The following is a 23,671-nucleotide window of genomic DNA, read 5'->3' on the forward strand; positions in this document are numbered from 1 at the left end:
GAATACAGTCCGGCCGCCTTTACAACTACGCCCGAAGCATGCTTATTTTGGAGGAAGGCTCTCCGGCGTGCTAAGTTGCGGCATTGCGGTTTTGAGTGTCAAAATATTGAGGGGGTCTACGAGAACGTCGAGCACCAGAAGAAATACTCGTGGACGCTAAAAACTGCCATTTGAATGAAATAGTCAACTTTTTGTGGAAGCAGCGTTTCTTCGGGACTGCGATGACCTCCAGTAAAGACATGAAGGCAGGTTCTGTGTTGCAGTCCAGCGGCGACGAGAGGAGACGGGCTCCCTTGGACCAGCTGCCGCCGCCGGCCAACTCCAACAAGCCTTTAACGCCGTTCAGCATTGAGGATATCCTTAACAAACCCTCGGTAAAGAAGTCGGTCGCGAGTATTTGTCCGCCGAGAGTGCTGGAGAAAGTGACGGGCTCCAACTCGGCGAGGAACGGAATCACCACTCCCTCCTCGCCGCTGTGCGCACTGGAGGAGCTGGCCAGCAAAACATTTAAGGGTCTGGAAGTCAGCGTTATCCAGGCAGCAGAAGGTAAAGGCAATCTGTCTTTAATGTTCAATTTTAATTTTCAGAGAGATTGAACAACTTTTAAACTGTTTTTGGAGGGAGGAAAGCGCACCAATCAGACGCAGCTGAGATTCTTTGCTAGCTGGGTTTGCCTTGACTTGAATGTGGAAATGCTACGACAGCTGTGTAGGAATGCGTAAAATACAAGAAATGGAAAATACCACATTTACGCACTGACCGAAATGTGCGTGCATGTGATCTGTGAACTGCTGAGACTGGATAACATATTGGCTGATACACTTGAGACTGTATGCTGTCAGGAGTCAGCCATTATGGCCTGCTTCCTGCAGCGCTATGTTGGATAAAAACTCAGACTGACATAAACTCAAATGACACACTGACGTGTAAATTTCTGGTGCTCTGCAAAAACAATTGACCTAACAATTCTAATATTTGATTAAATTCCTGTTTTGCCCAAAATGTGGATGAATTATTTCACGTAAGTTAAGTTCCAAAAGTATTTTTGTGACAATGTTGACAGCAGTTTAAAATGATCATGTCAGTGGTTTGCAGCAAAGTTCTGAAATTGGTCTCGTCGCTGCTGAAATCGAGTGAAAGAAATGTACTATTCTGAAGAAGAACAGAAAAGCGAGCATGTGAACCGGGAAAGGCCTGTTAGAAAGTGTCCTCTGTTGCTGCTCTAGTTTGGTTGGAAAGCGATATTTCGGTCGTCTCACTCCTCATGTCTGTTTTCTTCTCCCACCCCTCCAAGGTCGAGAGCATGTAAACGCTTTTGGACAGAGGCAGACGTCGAAAAAGAGGAGAAAGTCGCGGACGGCCTTCACGAACCACCAGATCTACGAACTGGAGAAGAGGTTTTTGTACCAGAAGTACCTCTCTCCGGCCGATCGCGACCAGATTGCGCAGCAGCTGGGGCTCTCCAACGCGCAGGTCATCACCTGGTTTCAGAACCGCAGGGCCAAACTCAAGCGGGACCTGGAGGAGATGAAAGCGGACGTGGAGTCGCTAAAGAAAATCACCCCACAGACCCTGCAGAAGCTCGTCAGCATGGAAAACATTGAGGAGGCTCAGGGCGGGGAGCCCCGGGCCAGGTCGCCCAGTATCTCCCCGACCTCCCAAGGACACCGGGCCTTCCCACAGTCCCCCTCCTCGTCCAGAGACCAAACCACGGATGAATTCTCGGAGGACGACGAGGAAATCGAGGTGGACGATTGACAGTCAGGGGGCCTGTGATTTTCATAAGCAACAACTAAAAAGAATATTAAAAGGGGGCATTTTTCTTCCCAAACTTTTGCACGGATATTGACAAAAAAGGAGAATATAAACATAAAAAAAAAACAAAAACAAAAAAACATTTCAGGACATTTTTTCTGCTCCTCCTCTTTTTTTCCCTCCATTTTAATTTATTAATCGGACTTGTAAAACCTTCCAAGTCTGTCGCTTAAGTTTAACCACAATATTTGAGGAATATGAGGTTTCCTTTCAGACAGACCTGTTATGGTACTGTAAGGCTGAAAATTGTGTAAACATTTGAATTTTTCACGCTCGTTTTTAAAGGGAGGGGGGGTGGAAAGTTGTGCAATTATTTTCGTTGCTCATTTATTTGCATTCTTCTGTTTAAAGGAACGGGATCTGCCAAATATTTAAATGAACCCCCTCCACCTCTTGTTTTCCGTGCACAGCCCGGGCGCGATGTGTCAGTCCATCCCTCCTTCACGATAAATTTACTTCTTCTGTTCGAATGGAGAGTTTCTGCAGGCACGCAGGCCTGAGCGCAGCGCACAGGAGGCATCACTATTAGTATCGACTGCAGTCTTTCACACGCTGAGTTCTGTATATATATCAAACATCCTATGCGATAATTTTATTGTAACATTCTATTTAATCCGCATCTATGTAAATAAAGGTTATATGATATTTCAAGAAGCTTCCGGTGAGCCTGGATGTGTGATTGTGCACCAAATGATGAAAGAAAAGTAGCCAGCCTCATGAAAAATGTGAGGGATGACACTGAATGTGTCCCTGAAGGAATATCATGATTCCAGCAGAAGAAATGTGACACAAAGGGGCAGTTAGACATTAGAAGGTGACAGTAGGACGTACTGCTCAGAGTATTAAAAGAAAACCACAGATCTGCACAGGCTCTCTGCTCTGTGGGATAAAGCCACACTCATGTGACTTTCATAAGGACATAATAACAGGGATTAGTCCTGAGAGGTGAAGGAAAGTCTGCTCTGCTTGGTAAAAATTGGCCCTTTTGAATAATTGACCTCTGCTTTCAGCCTTGAAGTGGCATGACTTCAATTAGCAGCCGTCCACCGCCTTTCTTCCCATTCTTTCGCTCGGCTTTGAATGCATCTTGTCACAAGAAGGTCCCGGTCTGGCCGCGGTGTTAAGAAAAGCTTGCTCCCACCCCTGCGCCATATGTTTTCTTCCTCCTTCTATGAATCGTCTTTAACACAACTGGTCGACATGATTGATTAGGTTAACCCGCCTTTGCCTCACATAAAACAGCTTCCAGCGAGCCGTGGGCAATAATGGCACGCATCTGCCACTCTTGACTCGGGTTTGTTTGGAAAGAGGGAGGAAAAAAAGGCTCCCATGAATAGCAAATGTGTTAGTGTGGGGGTCCTAATGAATAAACCTCAATGGGAGGCAGTGGAGATGCGACGTGCTGCTGCTGGCTGACCATTTGCAACAGTTTTGTTAAGCGGATGAAGAGGTTGGTGTGTGTAAGTGTGTGTGTGTGAGGGTGGGGAGGCGTGTGTTATCGTAGCTATTTAGTCATAAAATATTTATCTAAAACGAGCAATACTGCTTCACCAGCGTTCAGCATAAATCTGCAAGATTTAGTTTTATTTTATTGCACAAACCCGCAAAATGAATCTCATCAAGTCAATGTCATTTTACTCCCTGATCCTTTTCATTCTTCTTTTTTATTATCTGACAATTGTTAAACCTCCACCAGCAATATAGTTTGTGGTTATTTGAGAAGATCAAGCAGTTTCAGCCTCTAGACTGACACTTATTTTTAAATGCAGAATTCAAAAATCAGATCAGCACGTTAAGCTTTGTGGGGTCAAAATCCTGACAGTTAAATGTAAATTAAGTTTATTACTCTATCACTTAGTTGGATTTAAAATAATTTTCTTGGCACAAGCTGATTTACAATTTATTGTTTTATGAGTAAAACGCAATGGAAACATGAAGTCAGGGCAGCTCACTGCCACTTGAAAATAAAATTAAAATAAGACAGAATGTGAGAATTTGGGACTAAAAGCAAACTAAAAGGCTTGTTAGGGAGGATTTTTTCCCCCTTTTTTGGGATGGGCAGAGGAGCAGAGCAGGCTGCCGCACACAATAGGAGTAATCGGCTGGAATCGTGCAGGTTGAAAAGTCAAGCAGGCCTTTTATTCTGGAGCCTCTCTGGACTGGCAGCAGGAGCAACGCGCAGGATGGAGCTTTAAATAAAAGTCAGGGGACAAACTCTGCCTTAAAGGTCCTAATACAACTGTGGCGTCTTGTTTATAGAAATATACACGAGAAGAATATCAGTGTTTGGGGCCTTCTTTACTTTATTTTTACTTTTATTCCTTTAAATCAGTGGCATTCCTATAATTTCCCTCGAAGTGCTTGTGTTTTATTTTATTCTTTTATTTTGAAATTTAAAACTGAGGGATGTGTAAGAGCGTTACCAATTCACTATTAAAATGTGGTTGTAATTATAATTACTATCTCACATTGACCACATTTAGTTACAGTAGCAGTAATGGATCCACCACATTTCACCATCTCAGTTTTGACTCTTCTCATTAAAATGCTGAACTCAGATGGAGTTTTCAGTGACATGAGTGAATTAAACACACAGGCAGTCAGTGGCTCAGTCCTTTGTTGGGGGGCCGCATGTAGATGTGCATGTTTCCACTGTATTATGATCAGAGAAATTAAAAGGCCAGAGGTGTGAGATGCAATCTAACCGAGCTGTCCGACAGGAGCCTGAAATTCTCCATCTTTGCCTAAAGGTCACAGCTTCAGGGGATTATTGTTTTTTTCTACATACGGGTGCCCTGAAGGGACTTGCTTAGGGTTTCTAAGGGTGGCTGGGGGAAACCTATAATATGCATATGTGTGTGTGTGTGTGTGTGTGTGTGTGTGTGTGTGTGTGTGTGTGTGTGTGTGTCATGCTCCTGCCTGGTGTGCAGGTTTCCAGTGAGTTCATTTTATTCCTCATTTAAAAACATGGCCACCGGGGCCTGATTTGGAGCAGAGAAAGGTTCAAATGAACTTCAGGATGTTGTGATGGTTATTGGAAACATTAAAACACTGTCTCTTCAAACAGAGCAGGAATTGGTTTTTGGAAAAAAAAAGACTTTAGAAATTTCAGCCCCAAATGTCCTTTAAACGTGTCGTTATGGCGTCTCTCCTTCAGTTATAGGAAGATCTGGCAAGTGTTTAGTCCCCCGCGGCCTTATTCCAGGTTACTGACCTCTGCGGTAAAATGGAAAACTGTCCTGCCCTTGTTGAACACATGGTCTTCTTTCATATGAAATCTAAACTCCATTTGTAGCCTTTGACCTTTAAGACACATAAACACCCAACACGGATTTGTCTTTGTAAAGCGGTGAAATAAAAACACAAAGCAGCTGCTTAACCCACACAACGTTATCCCAGCCTTAAAAACTCATTAAGCACATTTACTGTCATTTTGTGCGTAAGAGCAAATTCTCAACAGCATATTCAAGATGCTGCTAGTGCAACTTAGTAAAGTGCTGCTGAAATGTTGTGGCTGCTGCAGTCTACTAGAGACTGAATACGATACGAGGCTTGTATATATTATCAGCCCGTGTCAGGTTATCAGAGTCTTTTCATTCTGGACAAGCTCACACACATCAAAGCCTCCCGCCACTGATGTCTGAGAAGCACCGAGTGTGCCACCTAGTGCTCATCTGGGAGGACTGTCTTCAGCTCACAGCGGGGCCGGTCACAGAGGGGCAGCGACATTCTGCTCAGATAAAGAGGGTCTGGATGGACCAGTTTTTGTTTTGAAGACGTCTTGGACGAAGGCAGCGCTCCTTTTTCGAGCTTCCCAGCGCAGACGGCAGCAATGCACCAAAGCTTTTCATACAGTTTTCTCTGCAAGCCTCTAAAATGTGCAATAAAAAGTATCACCGGAGTTAGCGTGTCACATAAACATTCAAAAGAGGAGGTGGAATGCCAGTTGGCTTCAGATGCTCTTAAATTTTGGGATGGCAGCGATGTTCTTAAAGGAGCACTCACTCTGCAGCTTTTACACATGTAGCTGAGTTTATTCTGCAGCTCCTGTCTAAACAGTTGCGTAATGTCTTCTGAGGCTGCGGAGGGAGTCTATAAAACATAAGCCTGATGAGAGGTATCCCTAATTGGGCTTGCAGACGTACAGATTTCTAAGAAAAAAGCTGCCTTACAAACTGGGTGTGGAGTTTGAAAGTTGTGGCTGTTGATCAGGCATGCAGGGTCTGATGGATAATGCTATTGGGTTGCATTATTGGAAATGTATGTACCAGCATTTTTTAAGCTTGGCTCATGCCAGAGAGGAAAAGTCAGGATATCTCAGCCTGTGCTGCATCATCTTCGACCGTTCCTTTTGTCTCTTGATGGAAATTCAATAATAAATCATTTAAGCTCCACTTTAAGTCAACAAAAAATCCACCATGTTCAGGCTGAAACCGTAATGCTTCCCACAGCTGTTGATGGACCTGGAGGTAATTTTTGTTATCATTATTATTTCAATACTGAATCACAGCGGATTAAAAAGTTTGGGTTTTTTTTTTGCACATTAGACCTAAAAAATGCCTTGAATATGTAAAGAATAAAGGATTTGATTAAAATGAGAGCAAATATAAAAACACAAACTAAATAACAGCTTCACCGTTAGCCCACCTTGCCTTGACTGAGCCCACATCATCACCAGTGCAATTTTTAGAGGTCACACAATGAGCTGAATTAAGCTTTTATTTACTAAAAACTACCATCCAGGGGAGGAACAGAGCAGTTTCCAAACTCCCATTATCACTCAGATAAGTCGATTCTAAACATGGAAAAACATGGTGGAGCTGTAAATTAGCCTCGAGCCGGCCGTTTGTGAGAGAAGAACGCTCGTGAAGGAGGCCACCAAGAGATCTGCGTGGACACTGAGGGAGCTACGAGCTCCATGGCCGAGAGAGGAGGCACATAAAACTACTGCTGCTGAGATTCATCAGTCACAGCTTCATGGCTGTTGAAAAGACTCACGATCCGACGCCGTAGAGTTTGCCAGACGGCCTGTAGGAGACAGAGGAGGAAGATTCTGTGGAGCGCTGAGAAGTGACCTTTATGACCGCCATATTACTCACAATGTTTGGCCTGATCAAAACGCTGCGCCATCACCAGAAACACATGCTATATAGCGCAAAAGGCTGGAAGTGGCAGCATCTTTCTGTGGAGCTTTCCTCCATAACGGGCCCCAGAGGGCCGGAGAATGTAGAAACCAAAATCAAGAGCAGAAAAACAGAAAAATCCGACAGGAAAACCTGCTGCAGTCTGCAAAAGAACTGCAACATGGGAGATGATTTATTTGTCAGTAGGACAATAACTCCAAACATGAAGTCAAAGCGACACGGGGATGGCTTCAGAATAACAATGGCCGGCCAAGACCAGTCCAGAACCCGTGGCGGGACGTTAAAGTTACTGTTCACGCACGGTCCCGATGAAACCTGACAGAGATCGAGCAGTTTTGTAAAGATCTGGGGAAAACGCACTGTGCAGACGCTCAAAGCCGGTACAGACGAATCCACACAGACGCAGGGTTTTAACCGCTGCCAGGAGCGCGTCTCACACAGACCGACTTCAGCAGGACGAGCAGGGTTTGTTTACACGTTCTGTGACGTGAGATTCAAAGCAGAAAAACAATAAGACACCAAAAAAGAACAGAAAGCAGGTGGTGTCGCTGCTGTTAGGCCCCGTGGTCAAATTTGTTGTTTTCATATTGTCGGATGTCTCTCTACTTTGCTCTGAGTGTGTGTGTGTGTGTGTGTGTGTGTGTGTCGGCAGCACACTTTTATAAAACCTATAAACCTCACAAAGCTGTAAGATGCTAATAACTGACTGGAGGTCAGCTTCACAAAGAAAGCTGCCGCATTATTAATCACACTTAATGACACCAGATGAGCAATAATTTAAGACGTCCAAAGTTAATATGTCGATGTATCGAGGTATTAAAAATGAAGCTAAAAAGAATAAAACTGCAACAAGTAAAAATGCATTTAAATTCTGTTCATACTCCAAACGCGTCCAGGGGTGTCATGTGACACGCACGCTGCCTGTGTTTGAGGCCTTCCTGTATATCTACACGCAGATGAAAGCATGCCGTGCTGTAAGCAACTCATACGCAGTATTATTTTTCACATTTTAAATTTATTTTCAAAAATACAAAACAAGGAAAATAAGTATATGTACACAAACACTATTAAAATAGAATATGTATTGTACAAAATATGTACAGCTGTCCTGGGTGGGTGGGTGGGGGGGACAAGTCCTATCTGGTCCTTTTGTCCTTGATGGTGTAGTGAAGGACTAACGGTTGGGCCTACAGGGGAGAAAAATGTGGGGGGGGGGGGGGACATTTGAAGTGAGGTTTATTAAAATATTAACATGTAATAAATAAAAGCTGAAGTTCAGACTGTTTCATTTTTATTACGTGTCAAACTAACATTGAACAACAATCTGGTCACATGACCAGAGGACTGAAAGTGTTTCATCTGAAGTTACTCAAACCTGAATACAATGATTCTGTTTTTCAAAGCTTTAATTAAAACTGTAATCGTGTTACACATGTTCAGTGAACTGCATCTTAACTTCCTAACAAACGTCAGTGCTGCTGTGTCAGCGTGTGCGGGGATGGATGACGATTGATGGCGTTAGTTAACAGTAGCCGTACCGTACCTTGCCAAACCAGTGTGAGAGCCATAACCGTTTCATGGTCATGTGATCGGGCAGAGACTCGTTATTGAACAACATCTGGACCTATAGGGAGACCACACAGACAGATGTGAGGGGGAACATCTGCAACTATTTCTATACGTGAAACCTGTTTGCTGTTAATAAAAAGATCAGAGGAGGAAGCAGAAACACTTTTTTTCTTCTAAAATGTGTCTTGGGGACGCCGTCGGCATCAAGAACTCAAATATGTGTGTTCAGTGTGGCTAAGCACAGTTTTACAGAAGACTTAAGCCAAACGGTCTCGACAGAGCAAGTCACGGGAAATACAGTGACGAGGAACACACGGCCGATAAATACGTTTGCTGGTTGAGAAAATCTGGGTCAGGGTCAGAGTGTCGTGATTTTAAGGGAAATTTCAAGACAAGAGGAATTAAAATCTCAAAATCAAGGATAACACAATGCTTTCATTCATTGTTTGTTTGAATTTTAGCCACGTCTGTGCACGTAGTAGCACATAATACTGCCTCACAGTGTACTATCGGCACTTGGCCGAGTACCAAAAGGTCGGCCATCTTCCAGTTTTCACCCATTTCTGTACGTTGTCAGTTTAACCCAACCTCCATGCTGGTTACGGTTACCGACAGGTTAGCTATGGTTAACAGACTGTATCCTCTGCATCAAACATCTGCTGACCAATAAAAATGGTTTCCACAGAACAGTTTGGGTCTGACTTTGAACAGTGAGAGGAGCCAACATTTCATTTCAAACATCAAAATTATTTGCAAAATAAAAGCTGAGTAAGTGACAAAGAAGCCTTGAAAGTTTGTTTGGATGTGAACAAAATATGTCCTGAATAAAGTAAGTAAGAAAGTGTGATTGTTGGAAATTGAATCCTTTTCTTCCACGTTCCCTCACAGCAGAGGAAGTTCTGTGTTTTGAAGAGAGCACAGAATGCTGCTCAATTAGCATTTCACACATCTGTCCTCGTTAGCATGGGCCGAATAAATATTAACAAACCTTTCACGTAATATCACGAACACCACAACGTCTTCCTCTATCGCGTCAGTGCTGACGGTGACTCACCTGGTGTTTCTCCACGTTCAGCCGGTGACACAGCACTTTCCGTAGGTGTCTCACCTCCGCTCGGACAGAACAGCGGACAAACTTCTGCTGCAGAGACAAGGTCAAACGGACACGGCGTAAAGTGACACGTCCAAGTCCAGAAGGTGATTCCAATAAATCATGACCGGCGGTGCATTTGTGTTCACGTCTCCAAGTCTTGACACCGAGAGGCGCAAGTTAGGGAGATTTCTCCTTCATACTGCAGGTTAAGATTCCTGCTTCACTCCAGTATTCAACAAGCAACTGCATCTCTATTTATTATAATTATTAAACATCTCATCTCTTCATACTCGAGCCAGTGTTCAGCGGCACAAACTGCAACACGCTGTTCTGTAACAAAAGGTGGCAAAACACATTTCCAGCACTGGAAACATCCACTAACAATCAAGCAGCAGTGGACCGACGGGGTGTGGCACGCTCCTGCTACAATCAGATTTACAGTGAAGAGAAAGCCAGCTTACGGCTGCACGTTTTCCGGCCCCCGCTGACTTACTGCCCACTCTTCAGCCACAGCGCTAAACTTCCCTTTTTCCCCTGAATGTGGTGCGAGAGAGTATTTCTTTAAAAGTCGAGGCAGAAAATTATTTTGCTGAGTGTCCAGCTCAGTAAAAACAGTGGATCCTAACGGGACGCGCAGAGGAGAGAGAGCAGCATGTGACAAAGGGCAACACTGCAAGGACGCGGACCAACATAACCCCAGCGGTGTGACCTGTTTTTTCATTTTTAATGGGCGCAGTTCTAGATTTTATAAGTTCACACAGAGGTTAGAGTGAAACACAGTACAACTGCATTTCAAGAGCCAGGAATGGAACCAATGAAGCTGCATGCCCCCATTACAGAAGGTAACATTAGACACAACAATAAACAACATTTTCATTTCGCGTAGTGGTCAAAGAGGACATAGGTGGGTGATGATGATGATGCCCCAGCGCATGCACAGTCACCTGATCGCTTCACTAACACTCCTCACTCACATCCTGCGTGACCTAACGTTCAGAATATTCTCCTCATTCTGTAAAAACAGATGAAAAGGTCCAAAAGAACAAAGCCTGGCCTGGACGCCGGTCTGTTTGGATGTGACATGCAGACGATGTGAGATAAAATTCAGAAGTGTCCCTGCTCTGGAAATACAGGGAAATGACTGATGGTTTAACCTGTTTAAAAATCTGCTATAATGAAAACATATTTCAAAGAATAAAATGTGAAATCTTGATTGGAGCGCTACACGGGCGTCTGCTGAACGAGGGTGCCCTCTGCTGGCCGAGCGCAGTCTTTGCAGCATGTGAAACGATGTTGGCTGGACCGCGTGGATAATAAGCACAGCGGAGTCTGACACATCCTGAGCCCATTAGTTAAATTACTCCTGCACTGATCTTTGTTCACGTCTTGACTGAATCCAATCTGGACATTATGCAACCCCACGTCCCCTGTTACACACACGTCCCCCGACAAATGGGCCTGTCAAGGGGATCCAGCCACATGAGGAAAACCCCCCATAATAACTGACAAGGTAGGCATTTTTTTCAGTTTAATGGGTTTGAAATTGGCCAGCAAGCACGTTTCAAACACACATTTAAATTGCCAGCATGTAAATGTGTGTGAATAGGCACCAGGAAACACTGTAAGACTGAACATATTACAGAACAGGAAACTAATGGGATAATTGATGATTAGCTGTTCTTTTACAGTATGCTACTGCTGCCAGGCAGCAACATATTTCTGTCTGTCTTTATTGTTCTTTTATGTCAGATTTGCCACAAAGGAACAGAGTTCTGAAAGTTCAGACACTCACAGGCGAGAGTCTGTCTGCTAATCTACAAACTGTCTGGCAGCGTCTTAACCGTCTGGTGCCCTGGTCAATTTTAAACAATGGCTACAAGGCAGCTATTGGACATAAATACAATTTTCTGCTCCTCTTGAGTCCGACAAGTCAGCACTAATCACCACAAACACTGAGTCAACGTCTTGGCCATTTAGTCTGAAAAGCTGCTGGTCGAAAACACCACAACTCTTTCTCAAACAATTAGAACGTCTCCAATTACGGAGAAATTAGCCGTTTTGGTTTGGTGGTGAAATAAAGAATGATTATATGCCTCACTGGTATACTTGTCATACTTATCCCTGTCTCTCTGTGAGCACGAGGCAGCCAGAGTAACCAGCTCTGAGTGCTGAATTCTGCTGTTGCTGCAGATGTCATTGTGCCATGTATTTGCTTAGCAGTTAAGGGCAGAAAATTACTTGTTAAGGCTTCAAAAATGTGGCCTGGAGACACGTTTTGCACGGCTGCTCAAACCTGTGAGCCGAGTCGCTCTGAAGCACCCATAACCAGTACAGCTTCTTCACTGAGTACACAGACTTTAACACACGGCTAAATAAATCGAAGATCACTCGTTGGTGTGTGTGACTCACCTGGAGAGTAAGTTTCGTCTTATCTTTTCCAGCAAGCGAGGAACTGTGAAGACAGAAACAGACTGTTTGAAAGTCTGACACATTCATATCAGTCTCATCTCACACGGACTGTACGATATGAGAAACAGGCACAAAAGCAGTGTTAGACGCAGACTGAAGCTCACCTTAGCCTTTCTAAACACAGCGAAACCTGCTCGTCATATCTGTAGAAGTGGGCTTTCGAATGGTCGAAGCTTGTGTACGGTAAACCTGTAGCATCGGGAACAGCGTCTACAGGAAAAAGGAAGAAAGAGGTTTCAAACTTAAAAATCAAAGCACACATTAATCACCTGGTTGCTGACTTGTTGCGGAATCAACTCAGTGCAGAAAGCAGTAGCTGCATGACAACACTGTGCACTAGTTAGTGTCATGCATCAGCAGAGTGATACTGAAGTTAACAATCTGTGTCATTAACATACACAAACAGCAGTTTTACACTCCCTCGCCAACTAAAAAAACAAACAGTGACTCAGCCTGCAGCCACTTCACGACTACTTTTACATTTCTTGATTACAGCCGCGCCGGGCACTGAGGACAATCCTGTGAAGTTCATTCAGTGTCAGTCTGTATTCTACATGTTTGATTTCATGTGTTGCACACAGCATTAATATCTGCTATAGCAATGCTGTGTTTTCATACTTTAAAGATTTTTTGGTTTATGACGGTTGTACTTGCACAAACTGTGTTTTACAGTCATGTGACCCTTTGAGAAGCGCTGTGCTGTGCAGTGACACCACAGCAAACAGCGTGGAGCACCGGAGACGTCCCACAGGCTGATCTGGTTCCCTCGCCAGTCTCATCACAAACAAACTGAATCACAGACTGAGACGATATTAAATTGAAGTCTTACCGTCTCCAGCCGGTTGGATGACTCGCTCTAATCCACGCGACTGATAAAATTCCTTTATTCTTTTGTCTTCACCTGTTCAAACATGAACATGGATATTAGATAAATATGACAGACATCGCCAAACACAGATGATAATACACCTGTCCACAGAAGCAGAATTTACTTTGAGTAAAACAGATTCCATTCGTCACACAGACACAGACAGCAGCGTTTCTTACTTTCTTGTAGTCCAGGCACCAGTTTGTAGACAATGTCCTGCATCACTCGATCCAGTTTGAGGTTGAGTAAAGGCTGCGTTTCGTGGATTTTGATGTTGCACATTGGACAATACTTGCTCGTTTGCAGGTATTTCACAATACAACTTTTACAGACTGTAGAGAAGAAAGAAACAAAGACATTTCATTGTCATTGTGACGGCTTCCTTCAACATTAGTCTGTTCCACTGAGGTGACAGACAGACTTTTACAATTCAGTAACACAAGGACAGACTGTCATTTCCAGCTCTGTTTCAACTCACAGGTGTGCAAACACTCTGTAATTGTTGTGGCATCTATGAAGTAACCCGCACAAAGGTAGCAGACGATGTGTTCGTTCAGGTCCTTGATCTTCAACTTGACCTCCTCCTGTCGGGACAAACAGAAAGGTGTTTTAAATGCATTCAAATGTGGTTCAAACGTTCGTTTATTTATTACACAAACAAAGTTTCATGAGCACAAATCCTCTGCACGCCAAGCTTTTGACTGATTACATCAACAATCGCTGAGTTTTAACTCATGAGTGTTGAGATAATGAGCATCGCACTGCTCCCACGATCCAGCAGTTCACGCTTCATTGCAAACTTCAGTCCTCTGACTGAGCTCCACGCAGACCACAGCGGACCCCCCTCAGAATCGGAGAAATGACTGAAACTGTTTTCTCCTGCTTTTCGACCAGACAGCTGACCCTGACCTCTGACCTTTGTGTCCAAAGGGAAAGAAAGACGGTAAGGTTTCCTATCAGGAGGTGTATTCATCACCCCAAAAAAAAGCTAAATGTGAACGGACTTCGGACAGAAAAGTGGGTCGTTGAGTGGAGGGGTGGGGGTCAAATTTGTTTTTTGGACTGATGGGGCCGGTTGAGACAAACGTCGCACACAAACAAATGTAAGCGCGATACAGCGAGCTGTGCTCCCGTCAAACACAAGCAAACGGCCGACAGAAACACACCGCAATTACTTCATTATCCGAGAGCCGAGAGCGAACGCGCGGAGTCCGGCGGCCGTCACCGTCCCACTTCACTCACACGCCGCTTCAACTACAAGTAAACTCTCGATGAAACTGACGAATACCGCTGAACGCGTGACCGAAAACGAGCGAAATAACAGTCAGTTGGTGGGATTTCCACACGCTACTCCACTGTTGAGGCAGAACAACACGGGTGGACTCCCACCGTCCACGCATGCTCACACGCGGCTCCCTTCGCAGCGCTTCAGCGTTGCTCGCTCCGTCTCCTCTCCATCAGCGCCGCGGAGAGACGACAACGATCTCCCGTCAATGCGCGCGTTTAACTCGTCCGTGGCGCAGTTTGACTGCCCGTACGTTCCCACTGCGGTACAAGCGAGCTCGAACAACACGGCCACTCACCTCGTTCCTCAGCGGGTCCAGTTTGTAGACGGACTGTAGCTGATTTCGTAGCCGCATCGCTATGGCCATCGGACCTTGCTCCGCCATCTTTGGAAATTCTGCTTACTTCCGGGTAAACCGGAAGTGGCATTTTCTGCACACTGAAGGAGGCGGGTAACTGCGAAATATAAATAAATAAATGAATAAATAAATAAGTAAATAAATAAAAACTTGGATAAGAAACCACCGCACCAACTACAAAAAAAAAACAAAAAACAAAAAAACACTTTTTCAAACGTTAAAAGTCGCGCCAGTTTTATGCAGGCCTACATACTGGACTTTATTACGGAGTGTTTTTCTAAGAACAAACTGAAGCTGCTGCACAGTTTGCAAACGAAAAAAAAAGACATTGAGTAAAGCGGTTTCCAAATTAGGAACGTAGTCCAAGAGAATGCATAGCTGCCATAAATATCCCTCTTAGCTGCGTACAGTTCACATTCAGCCATAAAATGAGCCTAGAACAATAAAGATGTTTTTTCTTTCTTTTTCAACATTTTTTTAGTTTGTTGACCCAGAAGACCTTATTTTAGCCCTAGTGGTTAACTAAACACTGACATATATAATCATTTGAGGTGGATTAACTACTTATCTTGATTTAAATAAACTCAGCAGGCTATCGGCCACACAGAGACAACAAACTGAAATACAAACCTTTAAATGTTTCACTTCAAAACTGATTACTGTCTTATTAGTAGGTGTTAAACACAATGACAAGCGTCACTATTATCTAAACCCTGCCCAAAACCACAGCTTTATGTCGCTTTGCCTGCTCTTGGATGCATCATTAAATGATTTACAGAAGTTCAAGTGTTTCTGGCATAGCAGGTTTTCATACAAATGTAGTAGAGGTGGTTTACAGGGGGGAAATGAGACCATCGTCAGAACAGAAGGAAAATAAAGAGAAGAGCAGAGGCCTCAGAAACAACAGGGATACAAAAACGAATGCATACGAGCAGTGAATGAATCACTCTGAGGATTCTGAATTGAATTAAATTGGTCTTGAGGTTGCTTTTAAATGGGTTTTACATGATTTCACTCATATACAATATGAGTGAGATCATATTGTATATTTACTGTGGAGCCCGGCCCTTAAGAGCTTTATGCAAAAGGAGAAGGGTCTTAAAATTAATTCTGAAGGTAATTTCAGCAGGCTTTTTGGATGGCCTACATAGATTTATGCATAAACTTAGGCCTTGAGTACATTTAGAACCTTTTTCTCTTTAGTTGGTCCAATCCTACAAAAATAACTCATTTTTCAGGGAAGCAAAGCAGCTTTAGGATTAGGGCTGTGTCCATCCACTTGTTTGTCTCTTCTCTTGGCAATAGAGGGCACTGCAGGCAAACACTTAAGGAAATAGTTTGCAGCCTTTGGCATCTGCTGATATTTCTGTAGCATCAGGTAAGGCCATGTCATTCAGTCACTCATGCACTCAGGGGTTTAATGTAGTTGTTGAAAAGAAGATCCCATTAAAACACATGAACTCAGCATACCAACCTCTTGTTCAGTGAGCCAAGCGTTTGAGTTGTCTTTACACAGTACACACAAAGCCTCCATGTCTTAAACCAGCATACAGTTTGAATTATTGTTTATTATGGTCTAATTCATTTTCATGTTTGTTTTGTTACTCATGCAAAGACACTTATGATAGGATCATATAGATTGTGCAGTTGTATGCAGATTGTGCAAATCAAGGTGGCAGTGATGTTGCACCACTGCTGGTACTCAAACCATGTACACAACATTGGGCAAAGAGTGCTAAGCTAGTACCATACCTAAAGGTGAGGTGTGGAAAAACACAATCCTCAGCAACAGAGAGAACACGGTGGGTCTTGTAACCTGAATCCTCTGACATCTCAAGACCTACAGTGCTCAGGCACCATGGAGGGTGGGCTGCTCTCACAACTGTGCAGTCCCATTAGCTCTGGTACATTATGGCAGACATCTCATTAATATGTTTTCAGCAATATAGAATCAAAAGATGAATCAAAAAGTGCTGAAACAGTTGTCTCAATAAAATCGTGCTGCTACAAAGCCAAATAACAAGACATAGTAGATGCTCAGAATGAACAACAAAACATACATGCTGGACATATTTGGCTTTATTTAAGAGCTGCAACTCTTGTAAGTGTGGTACTATTCAACAAAATGCACATTAAGGATTTATATTAGCTAAAATAGGTTGAAAATGTTTTTGTTTTATCCATAAACTAAACTGACTGTAATTGGCTTTACAGAGCAAATCTTTGCAGCGGTGACCCTTTCACTTAGAGGAGCACTTGTGACTGAAGTGCTTGAACCCCCCCCCCAGACTGTTTGGAGGTTGAATGAGTACTTCTCTCCCCTCCCTGAACAACAACCATCCAGGGGCTCTTGAGAAAAGAACTGAACCATTGGCTCGGTGGCCAGCAGTGGAGGACTGTGGTCGTCCTGGGCAGCTCCCAGACCTATGTCTAAATATGTGTGAATATGAAGCGGGGTGTTGAAATGAAAGAAAGAGTGTGTGGGCCCAGCAACCATTTCCCTAGATACTCATGCGGCTTATGTATTTGGGACAATATTATTTAAATCAACAGCTTTCATTGTGTTATGCTCTATTTTTGGTATTTGTTCAGGCTTTTGCCGCAGTGAGATGTCTTACCCTTTTATGCATGTAATATATCTGAGGTTTTTTCTCAGACGTGGGCTACAACCAGTTTATTTTTCCAAAAATTACTTACAATTATTTAATTATGGGAAGAACGAAAAGTAATAGCTTTGTGGAAAAATTCATTTTCAAAAGGGGAAGAAAAATGTATTCTTAGTTGTGGCTGAGTTGCATCTGCATTAGCGTGCACCCTGTTTCAACAGGTCGTCGTATTGGTATTACATGTGGAGGTCTCCCTGATCCCTCCCAGAGGGCTTCCAACCTGCGGACCACCCAAAAGCTGCCATCCTAAACAAAGACTTGCCCTTCATTCATCCTTTTGTAATTTCCCAGTGTAACGGAATGACTGGCAAGTTTGTGTTATCCCCACCACCTCAGTGAGTCTGCAGCAGCCGAAATGACTGTGTACAAGCTTTTATTGAGGCTGTTTAAACCTGACATGAATGCTTTGTTTATGGTCGTCTATGTTTGATAGCAAAGACTCATAATTGATACAGTTTTTTGGGGGGATTTTGATGTTTTCTGAGAGAACTGCTGCCTAGTAACCTTGGCTTCAAAGTGCATGTACAATACAGTTTAATAAGGTATCAGTCATTCTTGAAATGTTCCTTTTCCATTCATCCTTCTGTGAGAGAAACACCTGATTGGAATTTTTTTCTCCAGATGAAAAGAGAAACACTTGCCAACGAGGTCCAAATCAGATTCAGTCAATGTAAACTCAAAAAAAAAAGAAAAAGCACCAGCAATATATTTTCATTCTTGGCAGCCTTTTTGAGTTTGAAGAGCCGTTGTGATCAGTCTCGCTTCACCGAGCCTTCATAGTCAGGGCTTGTGTCCCCTGCTGTCTGCCATTTCCTCTTGCCATGTAACGTCTTATCTGCTGGGCCTGCGAGGTCACTGCTTATCTGATTGACAGGGCTTTGACTCCACGCAATATCCAAATAACCTGAGGGCCTGCAGGCGCAGGAGGATCACAGTATGGTAAAATCCACCGCTCGGGACGGCGAGAGAGAGAGTGAGTGAAGAGGTAAAAGAGCCGACTAGAAGGGAGGGGATCAAGACTTAACCAAGCCTTTCATTTGTTGTTATTTCTTCACGTCAAAATCATAGACAATAGAACCCCTATTTTCTTGGAGTGTCTGCAAATCTGCTAGTTATTTCTCCCGTCCTTCACTTTAATTGGAAATGATTAGTTTATCTGATGGATCAAACACCTGCCAGGACTACAAAGACAGCGCTATTATGAAGAATCTGAGGATTATTTTTCATTCAGTAAAAGTGACAGAAATAAAAAAGTGAGAACGGATGACAAACTTCTTCTCTGTGTCTGTGCTTGGGTTTGATGTTAACTATTACTCCGCGTATTAAATCACGCATGAGGAAACTCCTTTAAAACCACAGCAATCTGAATCAACTGAAAACTCACTGAGCTGATAGAGACCCCATTTACCTCTGTCCTGGACATCCAGTGCCAAAAACAACCACACAACCACCCTGCTACTAGAATCTACGTTCCACCATGCCAAAAAGGAGGCCCCCATCCCTCCCCTCTGTCTCTCTCTCTCTCTCTCTCTCTCTCTCTCTCTCTCTCTCTCTCTCTCTCTCAGAGCAATCAGAGCATGCAGGGGTGGACTGCAGCTTTTGTCTCTTTTGCTCCAGCAATTGGCCGCCAAGTGGCAAGCTAATGACGAGAGCCCTCTTGGAATGACTCCAGAGCAGTACAGCTTGCGCTTCTTGATGGGCAAGGGCATAATGAATGATGTAGGGCAAGCCCTTAGGCCTCCCCCTGGCACAAAACCCAAAATCTCGGTATCACAATCTGAATTACTTCAAATGCTGGAAAAAATACATGCACAGGAATTTGTCTCAGCAAGAAAATGATGCCAGGATTTGCTGACAGAGTCACGGAATTGAAAAGAAAGTAATGACCTACACAGTACAATGCATTAAAAAAGTAAAAGAGAGAGCGTCCATTTAATTATTTTTTCCAAATATCTGATGGAGCCAATGCCCACAGATCAACATGTGACAGACTTGGCATAGAAGGCCCATTGTCACCTGTTGTCCCTGCCTAGACGTTAAAAAGGCACCATGAAATCATACAGAATAACATTTCTTATTCAAACTTAACATACATAGCAGTACGAATGCTCCAATACATACACTAATCATGCAATTTTATCTTTTGTCACTTGCATGATGTTAAAGTTGCAACTACAATAATAACATTTGTAAGACACAAAATGTGTGCATGTAAGACAAATCATGCAACAATAGTAGTCTTCCACACTCCAAACTTGGGAAAGATCATCGAATAGACATGAATGGAACTGAGAGAATAAAAGGTTAAGACAATCAAGTCAAAACAAACTGCAGAAAGTCAGCTGAGAGGACGACAGATGCAGTAATGTTAAAAAGTTTGAAACAGGCCCAAAAAAATCCAACTTGAGTTATCAGAAGTGCCAGCAGACACACACACGGAAGCTTAGATTCTGGAGCACTCGACATCATCTGTCCGGCAACATCCCACATGTTGTGACAGAGCAGCACAAAACACGCTCATAACCCTCATCAGCAGTGCAACAATGCCCTGGTTTCACTGAAGCCCACTGAATTTTGTTGGTCTTTGTACAACAAAGTATCAGTATGGGGAGGCTTGTGTGTGTTGCATCCAGCTGCGTGTTGGAGTCTGTCAAACTTTAGATTTGATCATTATCAAGGCATCAGTAGCATGCCTCTTTTGCACTGGAGTAAACATGCAAATAATGCAAACAGTTCATGCACATAGAGATCTGGCATTTGCTTTGACTTTGCTCTTTCTGGTGTTATTGTCATAAAACCTCTTACAAACCAAATGCTTTTAATTTTCCTCTTAAAATGGAACTGTAGCACTCACGTTTTCCTGCCTGTGGGAGTCAGGATCCCCTGAAAACTGCAGTCCTCAGTTTAGATAAGCTAGAGGCCAAATAATGAATGACACGGTCTGAAGATGCTGAGACAAGACGGGTTTGCCAACAAGAACAAGTCGGCCTGCCAGTGTCGGAGAGAAAGAAAGCTCCGTATTAAATCTTATTAATGTGGCACAATAGAGCTTTGTCTGTCATCAACTGAATTTTCATTACTCACGTGTGTGTGCAGCTCTGTGAAGTGTATCTGTGTGCTCAGGCCTGTGAGGCGTGTGTGTGTGTCAAGTGCACACAAATGCACACACAAAACGCAGTGATCTGTGTTAACTTCCAAGCGTCTCGGTTATCTCAGGATTATCGAAGGACTCCTCTCCACAAGTGGCAAGAAACATGAACCTTTTAATTGTAAAATGATAGAAAAGCAATGCAGAATTACTGTAATGTGATAGAAAATCATTTTAGGTTGATGGTCTGCAGAATTGTGAAGTGAAGGACCAAAATGGGAAAGTTTTGGTGGTAGAAAAGAAGTAAAACTCTTCAGTTTCTTAAGAGAACCATGAACTGTTTCAGTATTATATCCCTGAACTGAGTAATTCTCAAAACCTCCCGAATATTGGTGGTAGTAGACTCTCTCTCTCTTTCTCTCTCTCACACACACACATACACACACAGAGTCGTGCTAAGATAAGGTGATCTGCTGTATGTACTCATAATCCACCCACTCATGACAACAAGCTCATTATTCATGGATCGGGATATGCTGAATAACAAAAGATTTCAGCAGCGTTTGTGAGGATATAAATCCAAATAAACCGTTTAATTCAGATTTTCATGATTGCTCATCTCTCTCTTGATGTGACTACAAAGTTCAGGCTTTCCTGAGTCCATTCATGCACGATTCCCAGCTCATCCTGCCCACACTGATCTCTCTTTGAAATTTAAGACCCACAAAGAGGAGAGACACACTTGCTCCTCTTGTCATCGGCTGTATCTGCTCTGTGCAGGGAGGTGCACGCTCACTTATCACGCAGCCATCTTATCTTCATGGGCATTTAAGAGAATAAGGGCGAAGGGATAACAAACTCAGCCGAGAGGAAGCCTCGCCTAAATCCCAAAGAAGGATGCAGGCTAGGCAAGTGCCGCCACTACAGGCCGTCTCTGCCAAAGTTAGACCGATATGCTGGTTTTCGTCAGTATTGGACTTGAACTAAATCTGACATTCAGTGTTATATGTTCCAGTTATAGGGTCCTCAGTTCTCTTCAATGTTACCTTGTTCACCTTCACCAAGTATAATTAGCATGTGTTTTAAAAGAAATTCCTCCTGAGTGGGTTGATGTTCTGTCTGTATCTCATGCTGTACTATGGCGCACATGATGCCACACATGTACATGCATGTGCTCGTTCTTGTCAGTTTCACACTATTCCACTCACTGGTGGTGCTGGAAACATGGCCACACACCAGCAAAAACCAGGGAGCAACAAGACTGGAGGTGTAAAAAGATGTTTTATACAAGAAAATGCTAACTGCTGAGGCCAGGTTCATCAGTTACAGCGGAGAGATTTAGTGTCCCAAAATGGTCTAAATTTGAACCTTTACCTCCTGAGAAGAATAACGTTGTGGTGGGAAAACACTGATTATTTTTAAGATCTTGCAAAAGATAAGTAATAAAGGAGATTATTTCATTTACTTGTGGCTATAGCCAAGTTCCTGATCTTGTTAAGAGCACCTCTCTGTTGATGTCTTTGCCCTTTTTGTGCTGTCTGCACAAATATCGGCATCGTTTTTTTTGCACACGCTGTAACTCGGTCGACTGCCTACAATACGGTGGCCCTGTAACACCAGCTTGCAACATCCAGATAAATGCACATCAAAGCATTACGGTGCTCCAGGATGCCTCTGAGAATGCCGTGAGCTTATGTGTGTGTGTGCATTTGTGTGAGATAATGGCAATCCTTTGATGCTCAAGAGTGATTTGGTTCAAGCATTATTTCCCTTCTGCCGAAGGAACTTTGATGAGGACCCAGAAGAGAAGACCCTTATTGCCTGCACTTACTGTGTCAATAATGGAATTGTTTTGGAGACTTCACCCCCGTCTCATCTTCTTCTCTTCCAGCCTCACATGCAGGCAGTCTTTCATCTATCTTTGCTATCTTCTTCCGTAGCATGCAACTGCTGAGATCACCAGCCCCCGCCGGCACCTCTTGGAGGAAGCAGAGCTATCTGCTCGAGTCGTCTTGATGGCGCTGAGCGCTCACTCTCACTGACACACACAGGATGGGAGCTGATGAGTGTTGTGTTTATAAAACATGCACATGATATGATTCATAGGTACTTATGAGCGAAAAGCCACAGTCACTTTACATTTAGATGCCATTAAGCAACATGGCACAACCTATAAAATGAAAATCTTGCAGATCTGAACATTTTAAGCCACTATGTGTCGAGAGTTTAATGTGATTATAGCTTTGAGCTAAACGTTAACATCAGCGTGCTAACATGCTCACAGTGAAAATGCTAACATGTTAAGCGGGTATAATGTTTACCATGTTCACTATCATTGTATAGTGTGATGGCATGCTAACGGTTGCTAATCAGAAGTAAACACATAGTAGAGCTGAGGACGATGGGAATGTCATCAGTTTTACAGGTATTTAGGACAATGTTTGATCTGCTGATGGCATCAACTGAGGTAGAGGGCAAGAGGCTCGTGATGTTGGAGAAGGGTGGTATGAGGAATGAGGGAGAATGGCGTGGGATGGATGGAGGTAGCAGGTGGTTAGTGGGTTGGAAAGCAGGTCAGTGAGTAACGATCCTGGAGCCCAGGAGAGAGATAGCGATTAGCCAGGAGCACTACACAAGGAATAAATTTACAAAGGACACGAGAGAGGCCTGGAGTGTACTAGCACTGCTGTAGCTTAAACAAAGACCTGGATGTGGATGTAGAACTGTGGTGAACAAACACTGCAGAGTGAAGAGCTTGATGGAAGGCAGGTGTGTAATCAGCATGTAACCAGGAGCCAGGAGAGTCAGGGAATCATGGCTACAAATTGATGGTCAGAAGCTTGTGAAGCTTGTGAAAAGGTGAAACACTGGAGACGCAACATTTTCATCCAACAGCATCAATAAACAGCTGTATTTTCACAGCTTGCTGGGGAGTTAAAGGCCTGCAGTAAATCCAATATTTTTTAACATTTAAAATCAATCAAAATGAACTTTTATCTTTTACATGAAATGCCATCTTAGTTGTTGGCCAGCATTATGTGCACAAACCAGAGCCCAGTCACTAATTCCTCCTAAAATTAAGAAATTGTTAAAGGCCATACATCATTTTTCAGACCCTGTCTAAGAAAGCGGCAGCTTCAAATAATTACAGGGAATCAAAGACTAAGTGGTGTAAGATCAAAGGAAGGCATTTTTCTGTAATCCTGGGGTGTTGCAAATCTTTTGTAATCTGGTTGCTGCGTTCCACCACTGTTTGACATCTATTTACTGTATAAAAAGAAACGGTGCCATCAATTATGGGCCTGCTAGTGCTATT

The 23,671-nt window shown here is 43.3% G+C and overlaps 2 protein-coding genes across 3 annotated transcripts; one reads left to right on the forward strand and one right to left on the reverse strand.

The window, feature by feature from the left end:
• The first annotated feature begins 221 nt into the window (after positions 1 to 221).
• On the forward strand, positions 222 to 1,758 carry lbx2 (ladybird homeobox 2). The gene is made up of 2 exons (XM_076739799.1): positions 222 to 546; positions 1,295 to 1,758. The coding sequence occupies exons 1-2, from the start codon at positions 222 to 224 to the stop codon at positions 1,756 to 1,758; spliced, it is 789 nt and encodes a 262-aa protein (XP_076595914.1).
• A 6,196-nt stretch (positions 1,759 to 7,954) lies between these two features.
• pcgf1 (polycomb group ring finger 1) lies at positions 7,955 to 14,650 on the reverse strand. Of its 2 annotated transcripts, none has more exons than XM_076738409.1 (9): positions 14,542 to 14,650; positions 13,437 to 13,542; positions 13,138 to 13,290; positions 12,920 to 12,991; positions 12,195 to 12,300; positions 12,031 to 12,073; positions 9,583 to 9,666; positions 8,503 to 8,583; positions 7,955 to 8,146 (listed from the first exon to the last, which is right to left on the reverse strand). In XM_076738409.1, the coding sequence occupies exons 1-9, from the start codon at positions 14,626 to 14,628 to the stop codon at positions 8,096 to 8,098; spliced, it is 783 nt and encodes a 260-aa protein (XP_076594524.1). In that variant the 5' UTR covers positions 14,629 to 14,650; the 3' UTR covers positions 7,955 to 8,095. The 2 variants fall into 2 exon arrangements, with proteins under 2 accessions (XP_076594524.1, XP_076594523.1); XM_076738408.1 differs by having other exon boundaries at positions 9,583 to 9,669.
• Between the last annotated feature and the right edge of the window lie 9,021 nt (positions 14,651 to 23,671).

The sequence above is a fragment of the Chaetodon auriga genome, chromosome 9 (assembly GCF_051107435.1).
Source record: "Chaetodon auriga isolate fChaAug3 chromosome 9, fChaAug3.hap1, whole genome shotgun sequence".
Classification (NCBI taxonomy): Eukaryota; Metazoa; Chordata; class Actinopteri; order Chaetodontiformes; family Chaetodontidae; genus Chaetodon; species Chaetodon auriga.

What these genes read in the sequence shown, in the direction of transcription:
- lbx2 (XM_076739799.1), top strand. Translation starts at nt 222, where the DNA reads ATGACCTCCAGTAAAGACATGAAGGCAGGTTCTGTGTTGCAGTCCAGC. An exon ending in CGTTATCCAGGCAGCAGAAG is followed by an intron (nt 547 to 1,294) that starts GTAAAGGCAATC and finishes CACCCCTCCAAG; the next exon opens with GTCGAGAGCATGTAAACGCT.
- pcgf1 (XM_076738408.1), bottom strand. Translation starts at nt 14,628, where the DNA reads ATGGCGGAGCAAGGTCCGATGGCCATAGCGATGCGGCTACGAAATCAG. An exon ending in TGGACCCGCTGAGGAACGAG is followed by an intron (nt 13,543 to 14,541) that starts GTGAGTGGCCGT and finishes TTGTCCCGACAG; the next exon opens with GAGGAGGTCAAGTTGAAGAT. An exon ending in TCTCACACTGGTTTGGCAAG is followed by an intron (nt 8,147 to 8,502) that starts GTACGGTACGGC and finishes TCTCCCCTGTAG; the next exon opens with GCCCAACCGTTAGTCCTTCA.